This window comes from Pogoniulus pusillus, chromosome 24 (genome assembly GCF_015220805.1).
Source record: "Pogoniulus pusillus isolate bPogPus1 chromosome 24, bPogPus1.pri, whole genome shotgun sequence".
Taxonomy (NCBI): Eukaryota; Metazoa; Chordata; class Aves; order Piciformes; family Lybiidae; genus Pogoniulus; species Pogoniulus pusillus.
Genome location: NC_087287.1, coordinates 20812124 through 20827383, shown reverse-complemented (window position 1 = coordinate 20827383; position 15260 = coordinate 20812124). Strand labels below are relative to the sequence as shown.

General features: G+C 51.8%; 1 protein-coding gene across 6 annotated transcripts in view; it reads right to left on the bottom strand.

Annotated features, from left to right (window-relative positions):
• ERBB4 (erb-b2 receptor tyrosine kinase 4) overlaps positions 1-15260 on the bottom strand; it is a 915544-nt gene that overhangs the window by 269553 nt on the left and 630731 nt on the right. For all 6 annotated transcript variants that reach the window (XM_064163916.1, XM_064163918.1, XM_064163919.1 and 3 more), the window contains exons 5-6: positions 11088-11153; positions 291-409 (exon numbers count right to left, since the gene is read on the bottom strand). In XM_064163916.1, coding sequence (XP_064019986.1) covers positions 291-409; positions 11088-11153 — 185 coding nt within the window. The remainder of the gene's footprint in view (positions 1-290; positions 410-11087; positions 11154-15260) is intronic.

Below are 15260 nucleotides of genomic sequence, written 5' to 3'. Positions count from 1 at the left end.
ATAAAAGGCAGGCTCACAGGAAGGGCAAGCTGCCGCTGCCCATCACCTCTCACCTCAGAAAAGCAAGATAAAAATCGCGGATATTAGCATGCTAAGAGTTCCCAACCCCTCAGTGGCTAACATTAAGCAGATAAGCAGCGTTAATATGATGTGAAAACCAATTCGGTGCTACTTTTACAGTCGCAACCTGGGAGTCCGCACGACAGGCATTAAGGACCGGCCGGCGAAGGGCAGGGACTAAGGCGGGGAGGATGCGCGGCGCCGGGAGAAGGGCGGAGTGTGGCACGTACAAAGCAGTCGGTGTCCTTGGGTCCGGAGCAGCCTCCAGCGCACTCGCGGTGGCAGCAGTCGCTGACGTAGGGCCCGTAGCAGCGTCCGTCGCACTGCTCCGCACACACCGTCTTGGTCACTGCGGGGAGGCAGCAGAGCGTTAGCAGGGCACGGCCGCGGCTGGCCACACGGCCCCGCGCCTCGAGTGCCCCCGTGCCAGGGCACAGCCTGCCGCTCCCCAACCCGTACGGGGCTCGAGGGCTGCAGGACTTCCACGGCGCTTGCTCTTACCCGGGACGTCCGTGTGGCACATCACGTTCAGGTGGAAGGCCATGAAAAAACCAACCCCCACAGAGCAGCAGAGGAGCTGAACAGTTCCATCTGCGCCCCCCCAGCAAGAACAGCAGCACGCAGCCGCTGAGGCCAGCACTCCCCACAGCCAAGTGCTGCTCTCGATGGCAACCCGTTTGACAAACAGGCAACGAGCTGGCAGAGCAGAACAGGGCCTGCAGAGTGGAGGGCATTTGGAAACACCACTTACCTTGTGGCCCCATACACCTCAGGGCTGAGCTCTGTGCAAAGAAGGGGCAACAAGCAGAGCACAGAGCATCCTCCTCCCCTCGCTAGTCTATAGCTTCTGTCTGTACTTTGGGAAAACAAACCCGGGTGATCCACAGGACTGCACCAGGCACTGCCTACAGAAAGCCAGGGGGCTGTGCTGCCAGCTGTGTTTTGATGGAAGCAGGGATGTGACACTTCTGTAATTAGCCTTTACCATTTGTTTTGTTAGAAGCATTGAATTCCTTCTTGGAGGAAAATTCTTCTCACGAAGCAAGAGGATGCAAAATTCCATCTACCTTTCTCCTCTCTTCTACCCTTTAACATACTGATAACTCCTCTGTAAGTGCTTCCCAAGCCAAATTCCCTCTGCTGTTTGCCAGGAACACTTCAGGTAACACCAGAGAATATTTATTTAGGACATAAAAATGCAAATAGCTAAAGAGGAGTCACCGTTTATAATCTAGAGAATAAAGTGCTGCACGTTGAGAGCAGTCGCATCTTGCCGACAGCAGAGGCAAGCTCCTGTGGTGCCCTACGCAACCTCATCTAAGAAATGTCTGTGGATGAGCTTGCTGCCAGCACTGCCAGAGAAGCAGCATCTGTCTGTCAGGTAACAGTGGTGATAAACTCCAAGTCAGGGATATCAAACAGTGGCCCATGTGGAGCAGAACACAGATGTCACATTCTGCCACCACCATGCCATCAGCTGCTAGGGACAAGGGCTCATCTCAGGCACAGGTCACTTAGTCATGACTGCTTGTTGGCTTCTGCCAGCTCAGAAATGGGTCCGGAGTGCCTTGACCTGCACTGGACCAGGCACCAACTCCTTTGAACCCCAAGGGATACCAGGCTCAGATTTATCCTGGCTTGATGAAGGACTCTCTTTACTAGAGGCTCCCCTTGAGCATCCGTGGAGCACAGGACACTTATATCAGCCTGTCCCAGAGCCAACTCCCCTGCCTTTAGCTGTGTCACTCCTCAAAAAAAGACCTGGGCCCCAAGCCAAGATGACACTATCCAAATGCTTTGCCTCCCCTTTACACAGAGAGCATTCACGACCCTGCTTCCCTCTCCTTTTAAAACTACCTCTCCTTTGCCACCCCTTGCTGCCTCTCTAGATGGACCAGGGCAGCCCTCGAGGACCTACACTGGACCACTCCTCATGGCTGTTCTACCACTGAGCGGGCTCAGTATCCCCTTCTGGAAGGTTCTTCAACCAGAGGGTGCACCTCACCAGCACCACCCCACCTATCACAGCCTAAAAAGTCACAGCAAACCAGAGCATGTTGTTGTTCTTTTCTGTTCTTGTTGTTTTGGTTTGATAGTTGGTTGCTTGCTTGGTTTTTTCACTGGCACCAGCAGCAGCAAGCCAAGGAGTCAAATTTCAAGTGGATACATGCAGCACTGTCAGGACAGAAGAAGAGGAGGTGACACCATGGTGGCAGAGTGCCAGGATGCTATTAATAAACATCCCTCACTGCTGCTCCACAGCAATTCAGCGTTTTGCTTAAACCTGGTCTAAAGCACCTCTGTGCAGCTAATTAATGCAAGCCCCCTAAATAGTTCATTTCTAATGTATGTACCTCAGTGCTGGCTGCAGGTCAGGATGTCTGCCAGGGCTATATAACCATTACTTCCCAGGGAGGACAGCTCCTAGCAGACTTTGAAATAGGCAAAGTGGCCCAGGCTGTGCAGCATCTCTCACACCATCACCTATAAAAGGTACTGGGAACCCTCTGCTGCTGCCTCCTCAAAAACAAGCCCTGAGGAGGTGAATCCCCTGCCTGAAGGGCAGGAGGGAACTACATCTCCTGTGCCTGGTGTTTGTGACCACCACCCCCACTGCCCACCCACTGCCGTGTTTAGGAAAGGCACGATCAGGAGTTACTGCTTTTAGTGAGCCAAGCTCCGTCCCGGCAGGTTTACAGACTTGTCTCCAGCTGAGCTGCAGATAATAGTGCTTCCCGAGGCTGCAGAGCTTAAACAGCAGTGGGGAAGGAATCCAACACCAGCCACGGATTTCAACAATTTACTGACATCCTTTCAGCAGTTATCCCTCCCTGAGTCCAGGAGAAAACCATCTCAGTTATTCACTCTTCTCTGTGGCCCTGCTGTGAGGCTTGTGAAATGTAGAAAGGTGCAGACACTGTCTTTAACAAAACAAAGCCAGCCCTAACTTTGTAAGGGGATGGAACTATTATTCCAGCTCCCTTTTTTTCTCTTTTTCCCAAAGGGCTGACCTGGAGGGACATGGTCCTGTTCTCAGCACAGCACCTCAGGCCAGTAAAAAGCCTACTCTGCTGTTGGTTAGGCTGCAGCTTACCGAGGCTCCCTACCACACTGCTCAGGCTAGGGAGCGTTTTGAGCTCTGCTCTTACAGAGGGGCCTGCAAAATTAGCAGTTACAGCAAAGGTTTGTCCCTGTTCTACCCTAACTGTTTATTTTGCCAGGGTAAATGCCAGCTTTTCATTCTAGGAAAGGCCACCAACACAATGTATTTGTCTTCAGCTTTGCTGCATGCTGTACCCACATTACAACTGCCATGGAGGATCCAGCTCTGAGCAGGACCTGCCAGATATCTTCAGTGGCACTGCTCGCCGAGACAGAAAACAGCTCAGTGGGCTCTGAACGAGCTCTTAAGGACTCATATGCAAGGCCATGAAGGCTTTTTTGAGGACTCATATGCAATGAAAGCTTTTCCCCAAAGCAAAACACAGTGCAACACTATGTATTGGTTGGAGTCCCAAAATAACCAGATTGTTCAGATTCCAGAAAACATAACTCAGCAATTTAGCTTCCTGCAGTCATTACCACATGGTCAGTCTGGAGGAAAGGCAGCTCAATGCTTTCAACGAACAGCAACATTTTCTCCCACAGCTTTCATAAATGATAGAATGTCAGGGGCTGGAAAGGACCTCAAAAGATCACCTGGTTCAGCCCCCCATGCCAGAGCAGGATCACCCAGAGCAGATCACACTGGAATGCATCCAGATGGCTCTTGAATATCTCCAGAGAGGGAGACTCCACAACCCCCCTGGGCAGCCTGTTCCAGAGCTCTGTCATCCTCATAGGGAAAAAAATCTTCCTCAGGATAATGTGGAACCTCCTGTGCCTCAGCTTCCACCCATTTCCCCTTGTCCTGTCACTGGGCATCACTGAGAAGAGGCTGGCACCAGCCTCCTGGCACTCACCTGCACATAGTTATAAACATTAACGAGGTCACCCCTTAGTTGTCTCCTCCTCTCCAAGCTGATTTGCATACAATGCAATCGATTTTCTAGCTGTGACTCAAGACCTGTTTGATTCCCACCACATCAGTCTATGTTCAGGCTCGTCAGTGTCGGTGAGTGGCTCAAGATGGTGCTGAGAAGAGAGTGGGGGTGGAATGCAGGAAAGTGGGCAGCAGCTGGGAACAGGCAGCATCAACTGACAGCAATGCCACTTGCAAGCGGAGAGAGAAGAGAGGAACAGTAACCACCTCCAGTTACGTAGCATGGAGACTGTTCAGGGGGAGCTGGTGGACAGAGGCAAGCAGGAGCCTTCATACTGTGTCCCTCTCGCAGCCCAGGCACGCACAAGAGATGCAGGAGTGGAGCCCCCTTGCACAACGTAACCGTGGGGGCAGGCTTCACTCATCACAGCTGGAGATCCAAGTTTCAAACTAGGCCTTTTGAGGGTCAGCACAACTACCTGCTCTGACTTCTGCTGACTCTGTGAGGCACCAAGGCAGCTGTGGGTTTGGCTGCATGCAAGTGCCACAGACAGGGCCAGGACAGCAAGGAGAGCTGCCAACACTGAGCTCTAGAGAGAGCGTGCCACGGGTTGGTGTGGCTGTCTGGGCAGGAGCAGAGCACTGAGTGGCAATCTCTGGGCAGCAGCAGTGAGTTGTGTTGGGCACAGGCTGGGCAGCTCATAGATGTGTGCAGTTAATGAGTCTCTCTGGCTGTTTCCCTTAATCTTTAGTTGGGTCAGGGCACTATAAAGCCACGGAGGACGAAGCAGATAGGAGCTGAAATTGATGAGGAGCCTTACGAACGTGGGAAGCTGTTAGAGAAACACAAGGGGGTCATTAAAGCTGCTGCCTCCAAGCTGCCACACTGCCTTACCCTGACCCACCCTCGCTGCTGCTGCAGCTTTCTGTCCCCTCACAGAGACTGTGCAAATAGCACTAGGCTCAGGCCAACCTCCGGTGCCCATGCACATTGCTGGAGTATCTCCTGTCTGCTGAGCATGGCTCTTTGGGTTGATTCAAAGGTCTGTGCCTTTCCCTGCACTGCCTCTCTTGGGCCTGTATTTTAATTTAGATCTTTCCCATTCCTTTCAGTCACATTGAGAGCAGCCCTGAAGAGAAGGACTTGGGGGTGTTGATAGATGACAGCCAGCAGTGCCCTCAGGCAGCCCAGCAGGCAGCTGAGTGCTGGGATGCATCAGGAGGAGTGTGGGCAGCAGGGCAAGAGAGGGGATTCTGCCTCTTGGCTCTGCTCTGCTCAGACCTCCCCTCCCATCCTGCCTCCAGTGCTGGTGCCCCCAGCATAAGAGGGACACAGACCTGTTGGAACAAGTGCAGAGGAGGCCACAAAGGGGATCCAGGAGCTGGAACACCTCTGCTGTGAGCACAGGCTGAGGGAGCTGGGGGTGTTCAGCCTGGGGAAGAAAAGACTCCAGGGAAACCTTAGAGCTGCCTGCCAGTACCTGAAGGGATGCTACAGGAAGGCTGCAGAGGGACTCTACAAGAGTGTCCACCCACAGGACAAGGGGAAATGGATTGAAATTGAAGGAGAAGAGGTTTAAATTTGATCTGAGGAAGAAATTCTCCACTAGGAGGGTGGCAAGGCTCTGGAATGGATTGTCCAGAGAGGCTGTGGATGCCCCTGCCTGGAGATGTTGAAGGGCAGGTTCAATGTAGTAACCTGGGCTAGCTGAGAGGTGTCCCTGCTATGGCAGGGGGTTGGGTTAGATCATCTCTGAGGTCTCTTCCAGCCCAAGCTCTTCTGTGACTCTATGACTCCTCCAGGACAAAGTGCACAATCTCTCATTTTCATAAAATAAGGCATTGGAAGAGTAAAAGTTTCCATTTTTTAAATATGAAAAGTGAAAAAAAAAGGCAACATCCAAACCCAAAACAACTCTTCACAGACATCTACAGCAAAAATAATGACAACCTCACCACAGATTGCACAATTTGCTTAGTAACTTCCCAAATGGTTTGTCCCTCTGTTTTTTCTAAGGAGTTTGTATTCTATTTATTGAGTGCCCAATGCTCTGAAAAATAATAGAATCACAGAATCAGGCAGGGCTGGAAGGGACCACAAGGATCAGACAGTTCCAACCCCCTGCCATACCCAGGGACACCCTACCCTAGAGCAGGCTGCACACAGCCTCAGCCAGCCTGGCCTCAAACACCTCCAGCCATGGGACCTCAACCACCTCCCTGGGCAACCCACTCCAGCCTCTCACCACTCTCCTGCTCAACAACTTCCTCCTCACCTCCAGCCTCACCCTCCCCACCTCCAGCTTTGCTCCATTCTCCCCAGTCCTGGCACTCCCTGAGAGCCTCAAAAGTCCCTCCCCAGCTTCTTTGTAGCCTCCTTCAGATGCTGGCAGGCCACAAGAAGGTCACCTGGGAGCCTCCTCTGCTCCAGCCTGCACAGCCCCAACTCTTTCAGTCTGTGCTCACAGCAGAGCTGCTGCAGCCTCTGAGCATCCTCCTGGCCCTTCTCTGGACACTCTCCAGCATCTCCACAGCCCTCTTGTCATGGGGGCTCCAGAACTGGCTGCAGTACTCCAGATGGGGTCTCAGCAGAGCAGAGAGGGAGAGTTCTTTTTCAGGAAGCTCCACCTTAGCCTTTTCTGGCACAGGCTCCCTCTGGCACTCTAACGTTCGCTGTTAGTGTTTACCAATGCTTTATGCATTCATTGCAAAAGCAAAAATGGATTGCTAGAGGTACAAAGCACTACCCTGAAGTTACATCTCCTCAGCTCCTAGGAGAACAAGTTACTTTACATTTCCTATTAACTGCCTTCTTCAGGATGTAAATTTTCTTGTCCCATTTAGAGAGGCATTAGGACAGAGTCGGGTGCAGGCGGTGGTGTGGGCAGAGGACAGACAGACATTGCTGGAGGGCACCGTGAGGAGAAGCTGGGTGGATGATATTCACCCAACAACACAAAAGGACTTGGAAGCTCTTCCCCGTGTGATTGGAAGGGGAAGCCAAGGATTAAGATCTGTCATTTTTAAATTCCTTTCCCAGAAAAACCATGAAACCTTCTCTGTTAGAGCTGTTTGCTTCGGTGCCTCCCTAACAAAAGAAAAGAGCAATGCTCAGCATGCAGCCAGGCCTCTGGGCTGTATCTAGGGACAAAAGGGTTTGACACTGGGACACCTCACATCGGTGCACCCCAGGTGAGGAGGTTAAGGTGTTCGCTGTTCTGGAGGCCATTCGTCCCAGCTCCAGACTGCATCTAAGCATAGCACTTAGGCACCTGGAAGCCAGGGCTGTGCCTCCAACCCTGCAGCTTAGCCACGGGGCAGAGAGGTCAGGGAGGCAAAGAGGAAATGCACCACAGGAAATTCACTTCTGTCCCTGACAGTCAGAGGCTGCAGAGTGTGCCTGGAGGCTGCGGAGGAGCTGCTTCACATCTGAGGTGTGGTCAGTCCATGGACCACAGGTGGCACATGGCTTGCCAGCAGTTGCTGTTTCAGCCCCCTGGCTGTGTGTGCTGGTTTGAAGCAGGCTGGAATGTTTTGGTGAGGAGAAGTAGATATAGGCTGTAAAAGGAAAACAGTGGTGATGTCTGCTTCCCTCACAGCCTTGCTGAGAAGTGTGGGAACAAGAAATAAAAACATTTGATAAACTCTCGCCATCACTCTGGCTGGGGCTGCTGGCTGAGCTGCATCTCTAACTGTCCTGGAGTCCTGTACCCCTAAATTCCTCTCCTGCCCGGACTTCGGGGGGAAAGGGGAAAAGCTGCCTGGTTTCCCCCCCCCCCTCGCCTGCCCTGCAGCCGTGAAGGGGGGGAGGACTGCCCCGTGAAGGGGGGGAGGACTGCCCCGTGAAGGGGGGGAGGACTGCCCCGTGAAGGGGGGGAGGACTGCCCCATGAAGGGGGGGAGGACTGCCCCGTGAAGGGGGGAGGACTGCCCCGTGAAGGGGGGGAGGACTGCCCAATGAAGGGGGGGAGGACTGCCCCGTGAAGGGGGGGAGGACTGCCCCATGAAGGGGGGAGGACTGCCCCGTGAAGGGGGGGAGGACTGCCCCATGAAGGGGGGGGTGACTGCCCCGTGAAGGGGGGAGGACTGCCCCGTGAGTTCCCGCGCTGGAGCCAGGCTGGGACTGGCCGTGCGCTTTCGCGCCTAAAGTGTGGTAACTCTGCCCTTTGTCTAGCGAAGGTTATAACTATTGGGGGTCTTCCCGCCTTTGGGGTCCCCGCTTTGGAGTTTGCCCGTGCCTGGACGTATGTGTCTGCCTGAGCTCACACACTCCCCTGTGCCTGGACTGCAGAGACATTCAGGGATTTGCTTTCCTACTGACACCTTTGTGTGCCTAACGACCCTTAACGACCTCTTAACGATTCACCTGCAGCCGCTGAAAGGAAGAGAAGGACAGACCGCACGAGCCAGCCTGAGTGAGTTATTTGGCTTAGCTTAATTTAGTAAGAAACAGCTATTAATTAATAGCTGAGTCCTTTTCCAACTTCTGACTTCCAATATAGTCAGATTATTGATGGTATCCGTGTAGATTAATTCTCATGCAACTGAATCTGCTTATCAAACTAAATTAACCTTTGTATATCCAGTTGTGGGGGCAGGTTTTTGGGGAAATAAAAAAATAACTATTTTTGATAAATTCCAGACTCGGCCACGTATTAATTCCTGCCCTCTGCAACACTAACCTCACCCTCCATTTGGGCTAACCCACTTTGCTTCTTAATCTCTGGCCAAACCTCCATTTTTCCTTGGGACTGGGGCAAGGTTGAGAGGGGCAGGGGGAAGGTGCAGGGGCAGTTGGGAGCCCCTCCTGGGGACTCAGGTTTCTGGGAGGGGAGTTGTGTTTCTGTGTTACCTTTTACCTTGTCTGTTTCTGTCTATAACTGTATGTACTGGAAATAGCTGCTTGTGTATTGTGCTGCTGTAAATATAAGCTTCATTCCTATTTCCAGAGCCGACTGAGTCTAGTCTGGGTGATTTCCAAAGTGTGGGGGGGCAGGGGACACCCAAACCATGACACTGTGCCCCAGCCTGTCCCCGCCGTTTGGACTTGAGCGGGCAGGCAGCATGCAGGTAGCTGTCCCTGCTGCAGCGCAGCTGCCCTGCAGCTCTGCCGTGCCTCTGACTTCAGGGCGCTGCGGCCGAGTGCTGACTTCGCTGCTACTACTACATGAATCCACCACCTCACTGCTCAGAGCAGTGCTTTGGAGAGGCTGGACCAGCCATGCAGACTTGTGCAGTCACACAGAGGCCCACTGGACCTCCAAGCTTGATGCGAGGCTGGGGCTGAGGCCTGGCTCTCGCCAGGCTTTGGCAGTGTCCTGGCATAAGCTAAGCAGAAGGTCTGCACGCACACAGCAGTGGGTTAGCCAGGGTCTGTAGCAGACACACAGGTCTCTCACTGAGACAGACAACCAACCAGCACTCATTAATCCCAGCCTAACCACAACACAGAACAATTTGGTCAGCGTGGGTTTGAGTCCCTTCCCATTAGCTACTCCCACACATCACCTTGATGCAAGGAGGCTTTCTGAGCCTTGACTTCCTCCAGGCTTTCATAAAGGCTGCCAGCAAAGGAAGATGTACTACCCTGATCCAGACAAAGCAGAATCTGCTTAGCATCGCTGTGCTGGGCTTGTCACAGTTATTCCTACCACCTGTCCTAAAGCATTTTTAATCACACCCACAGATAAAATCCAATATGAAACTGCAATATAAGAACATGCTAACTTTAGTGGAGCTGCAACTCCATCAGCTCTGACAGCAACAGCAGCTGATGCTCCTGGAGGAAAAGCAGTGCCTGGCAGGGTGGCAGAGCCCCTGCAGGTGCACAGCTCCAGCCCCCCTTGCTCTGCCATGGACACCAGATCAGTTTGAACTTCCTGCTCCTGCTCACTGCTAAAATGTTCATGTTAAGCTGTCTGCCATTTCTAATTTCCTCTTATCTCTAGCTCCAAATAGTCACACACACAAACACACCAAAAAAAAAAAAAGGCACAGTTGCACTGTTCCAAGTATTTCCAACAGAAAAAGGTAGATGACATTGGCTACCATCGGCTGAGACTTAGTTGGTGTGCTCACTTGATAGCACTTCATTTGTCACAATCCCTTCTTCTATCTACAGCTCAGCCAAGGGAAGAAGCAGAAGCTACAGCACTGCTCCCTGGGGGAGATATCAGCAACCATTTCATTTCCTAGGAAGAGTGACTCCAGCAAAGGCAACCAATTTCCACCCTCCTCAATTTCAAAGGGAGGCACAGTAAGGGATAGCTCTATTCCCACAAGTGGGGGAAAGAAAGAGCTTGAAGGAAAAGACAGCTCAGTTTTCTCCTCTTTCATATTTGCCAATATTGTGACTGCACTTCTAGCTCCTTAATGCCTATCTGCAGGAGCTGAAAGCACACAAGGAAGAAAGTCTCTCAATATAGCTCCTTTTATTCATTTTAATGCTCTTTAAATTCAAGAGGACAGACAGACATTGTGAACAACCCTTCACTTTCTACTTTCTTCACCAAAAACCCCTTTTTATTCTCTCACTACAGCTCGAACACATTCTGAAGGTATTCTGCAGGATAACTCATATTCCCAGGCTCCCACTGAAATCACCAGGAGTATCTTAGCATTAGGAACTTTGCAGTGTTAGGCCACGCTTAAAGATCTCCAAATCTGCCTTGTAGCTTTTCCTGTTCCTGCAGTATTCATTGCAGTGGATTGCAAAACAGGCACCAAGGTTCTCAGGAGCCGTGCTCCGTGTTGCCATCAAGGGCTGAGAAGACTCAAGTGAGCTTAGGCACTTTGCAGAAGCACGAGGGAGGAAAGGAAACCCCAAATTCACAGGGCTGGAAATGGAGCAGGTCATCTCTTGGTAAAAAGATGGGGGGAAGGATTTCAAATGGTCTTTAATTATACTAAAACCAGAATTGATAATGTCCCTTCTCAATTGAGAAAAAAACAAAACAAAACCAAGCAGCCAACCCACCAAATCCCCACACAGGATCCTGGGATCCCCTTCACCCAGTGCCTTCTTTCCCAGAGGCTCACATACTTACAGGTCTGGCAGTGATGCTCTGTGGGTCCCCAGCAGCGGCCTGTGCAGGACTTATGGCATCGGCCACCTGCAGGACAGACGGGGAGAGAGGCACATTAGCAGTGTGGATTCCTTCCGTGTTAGCAGCCCCCAGCAGCTGCCCGACTGCAGGCCCAGCCTGCCTTTGAAGGGGTTTTGCACTCATCCAGTCTGAAGCAGCGCCTGTAAAAAGTGCCAGCTAAGCAGCCAGAGCTGCTGTCAAGCGTACAGGACATTGGCTACTTGCCTAGGTGCCTGTAAAGGGTTAACCCCCCTGCGGGGGTCTGAACCTGACCCCAGGTGCAGTGCTTATCCCACTCCCTGTCTATACCCCCAGTAAAATCAGAGGAACTTCTCTCTTTCTCTCTTTCTCTCTTTCTCTCTTTCTCTCTTTCTCTCTTTCTCTCTTTCTCTCTTTCTCTCTTTCTCTCTTTCTCTCTTTCTCTCTTTCTCTCTCTCTCTTTCTTTCTTTCTTTCTTTCTTTCTTTCTTTCTTTCTTTCTTTCTTTCTTTCTTTCTTTCTTTCTTTCTTTCTTTCTTTCTTTCTTTCTTTCTTTCTTTCTTTCTTTCTTTCTTTCTCTCTCTCTCTCTCTCTCTCTCTCTCTCTCTCTCTCTTTGGCCTCCCTGCCTGCCTGCCAGCAGCCCCCTCATTCCTGCCGCTCCTGTTGCCAGGTGGCCACCCTACCGCATGGGGGGACCACCCCCACCTCCTGAATCTACCTCCATCCATTGCCATCAATCTGGATTTATCTTGTTCCCCTTCCCTATACCTCTTTGTAACTCCCCTTACCTTAAATGCCTTTTATTTATGGTAAAGTTTTCCTGTTAACTTCCAAATCAAAGCAGGTCTGTTCTTTGGGTGTTTTACCCCTTTTCCCTCTCTACAGCTAAGATTTTTCTTTCCAAAGGGGGAGGGTGGGGGGGGAGGGCAGAGGGGAAGGCATCCTATTATTGTATTGTTCTGTTAGCTATGCTTGAGTCTCTGGGAAGCTAAAATCAGACCAATACAGTGCTTTATACTCCAAATACCTCTCTGTTATGTGTAGTATCTGTGACACCTTTAAATCAAGTAACATCAACCAGGCTGCTGGACTGAAGAACAAATGCACCACTCAGTCCTGTTACTGTTGCTCTATACAGCCTGTGTAAGACTCACTCATTGCTCCATGGGAGAAGAGATGGCTCTTCTGCAGAGAATCTCTCTCTGCCTATCCATCCATCTATCTATCATCTACCCATCCATCTTATCATAGTATCATGGAATTGTCAGGGCTGGAAGGGACCTCAAGAAGTGCCAAGTTCCAAACTTCCCTGCCATGGGCAGGGACACCTCACACTAGATCTGGTTGCCTAGAGTCATATCCAGCCTGGCCTTAAAAACCTCCAGGGATGAGGCTTCCACCACCTTCCTGGGTAACCTGTGCCAGTGTCTCACCACCCTCATGAGGGAGAACTGCTTCCTAATGTCTAACCTCCCCTCCTCTAGTTTTGCTTTATTCCCCCCACCGCTATCACTACCTGATACCCTAAAAAGTCCCTCTCCAGCTTTCTTTTACACCACTTCTAGTACTGGAAGGCCACAATAAGGTCTCCTCAGTGCCTTCCCCTCTCCAGACTGAATAGCCCCAGCTCTCTCAGCCTGTCACCTACCTACCTAATGTTCAGTTTAACCTGATTGAGGTGATGCACTCAATGCCTCTCCTTCAGAGCCAGCCCTCCCCACCCAAACCTTGCCTAGCCTTTGTGTAGGATACCCTGGTGAGGACCTGGGTGCTGAGCAGCACTTAAGCACAAGCACAGCTTAGCTCACAGAGCCTTTCCATCTCTGGCTGCTGGTTCTCAAGCTGCCTGCAGCCCTGCTTCCAAGGGAAAGTCATGTTCCTGCAGAACCTGGAGCTGATGCACTACGAGATCATTCACATGCTGACAGGTTTAGGGCCTTGAGAAAAGGCAGTGTAGGTGCTCCCACTGTAAGATGCATACAGAGGAGGAAGAGTTATCAATGGTAGCTGTTATAAATTACTTAGTAATGATTAGAGAGTGACACTCACTTTGAGTGAAGAGAAGGTTGAGTTCACATCCTCCATTTCATGGCCAAGTGCTGACCACTGTGTGAGGCATAGGCAAGCAAACAGGACAGCACAGCACATTGTCCCCTGGCTGCAGCTTCTGCTGCTTGAGGAGGCATGGCCAGTGACACCCAGTCCTGACTGCAAGTGAACAGAGACCTCATTCCACAGCTCCCATCCAGCTGTGGCCAGACCTCAGTCACACTCCTGCTCCTATGCTTCTTCCTCCTGAATGCTGACTGCTCCCAGAGGACACAGGCAGAGCCTTGCCTTACTGCACCCTGTGCCCTAGCTGCTAACCCCCACACCTGGGTGGGCAATGCTGAAAAGCAGTGCCCTAAGTGCAGGCAGTCGAGCCCTTTACACCCAGCCACACCTGAAGGCCATAATTGGAGAGGCTGCAGTCCTTACCACTGCTCTTTTGGCCACAGGAACCTAATCTTGTCTTGGTTCAAGTTCCACTTTTCACCAAAAGCTGCCAGGATGACTGTCCCCTAGGAACCTGCTGCAGGAGCTTGTCTTTTGCTCCCGTGCTGACACTGCTCCAGTACACCACAGCCAGTGCCTCCCGCGGGCCCAAACGGCAGACAGCACTGGAGAAGGGGCAAACTGTCTCTCAGCACAGGTTGTGTCACCCCAAAAGAAAGCCCTGCAGCTCGGCTAGCAGTGTGCTCAGGCAGCTGGGCAAACCCACCGGGGCAGTCATGTCAGGCCGGGCTTGCTGCCACTCCTGCTCCAAAGCCACCGCTCCTGCCGCCGCACTCGCGCCCTTCTCTGGCTGGCTGCAGACAGTAATTGCCACACTGGATGCCAGCCACCTTGTTAAAGCTACCAGCTCCTTGCTGCAGTCATGTTCATGCACAGCAATTATCCTTGGGAAGCGCCGCTGCTGACATCACCAGCACATAATCTGCTGTCACGTTCCACCATCTGTTTGTTCAGATCACAAATGTACTATAACTACCTAATGCAAACTCGTTCTGGCAGACAGGGAGGGGGCTCCATCTGGCATGAATAATGTAGCTTTAATCACTAATAACGATTATTATGGTTATTAAGAGACTGCTGGAGCCCTGTGCAGAAAGCAAACGCATCCGCACCGGTTCGCAGGCATGGCAGCTAGAAAGGTGAGGTAGGTGGTGGATCAGAGGGAGAACTTTAAGAGGAGGCTTCACAAGGTACAGTTTGTTGATGTTGGTGCTCAGCTGAATAAAACTGATCCTCAGCAAGTGGGTGCTACAAACCAGCTATCCTCGATGAGCAGAAGTGGGCAGGGGAAAGGGCATGGTCCTGGATGTGCACTCAGACCTGTTTTTCACCGTTGGCCTTGCTTAGTCCTCATCTGAGCTGGAGCACCACTGCTGGGAGCAGCTGGAGAGGAAGTGAAACCCACAGACAGGAGACTTTCCTCCTGGAAGACTGTTTGTGCCTTTTGTGCCTGATCCTTGCAGCCAAGCCTCAGGCTTCTCTGTCTTAAAGGGTCTGGAGTTTACTAAGAAATCCAGAACACTTGCAGGGAGATGCTGTACAGGGAGGGAGAGAGACTGCTTGCAAAGGCCTGCAGGGCCAGCACGAGAGCAGTGGCTGCAAACCAGAGCAGAGCAGATTGAGATTGGATATGAGGAACAAGTTCTGCAGCAGGAGGCTGCTGGAACACTGCAACAGGTTGCCCAGGGAGGTGGTTGAGGCCCCATGCCTGGAGATAGTCAAGGTGAGTCTCAACAGTGCTTTGGGCAGCCTGATCTAGTGGAGGCTGTCCCTGCTGACTGCAGGGGGGTTGGACTGGATGAGCTTTGGAGGTCCCTTCCAGCCCAGAGCATTCTGTGATTCTGAGAACCACACACACCTGAGGCAGAACAGGGCATCCCTTTGGCTGCTCCTTCCTCTTGCTGCCCCTGGATCCTAAGCCCTTCCAAAACACACTGCATGCCCTGAGCTTTCCACTGCAACATGTGCTAGGGCTGACAGAGGGGAGACGCAGAGACCACGTGGAGAGATGCTTGAACTGGAGAGTCCCCTCCACACTTCTGCAAAGAGCTACATTAGCATAAAAACCTTCACATCTGAAATTCCGAGGGGCTGAACTGA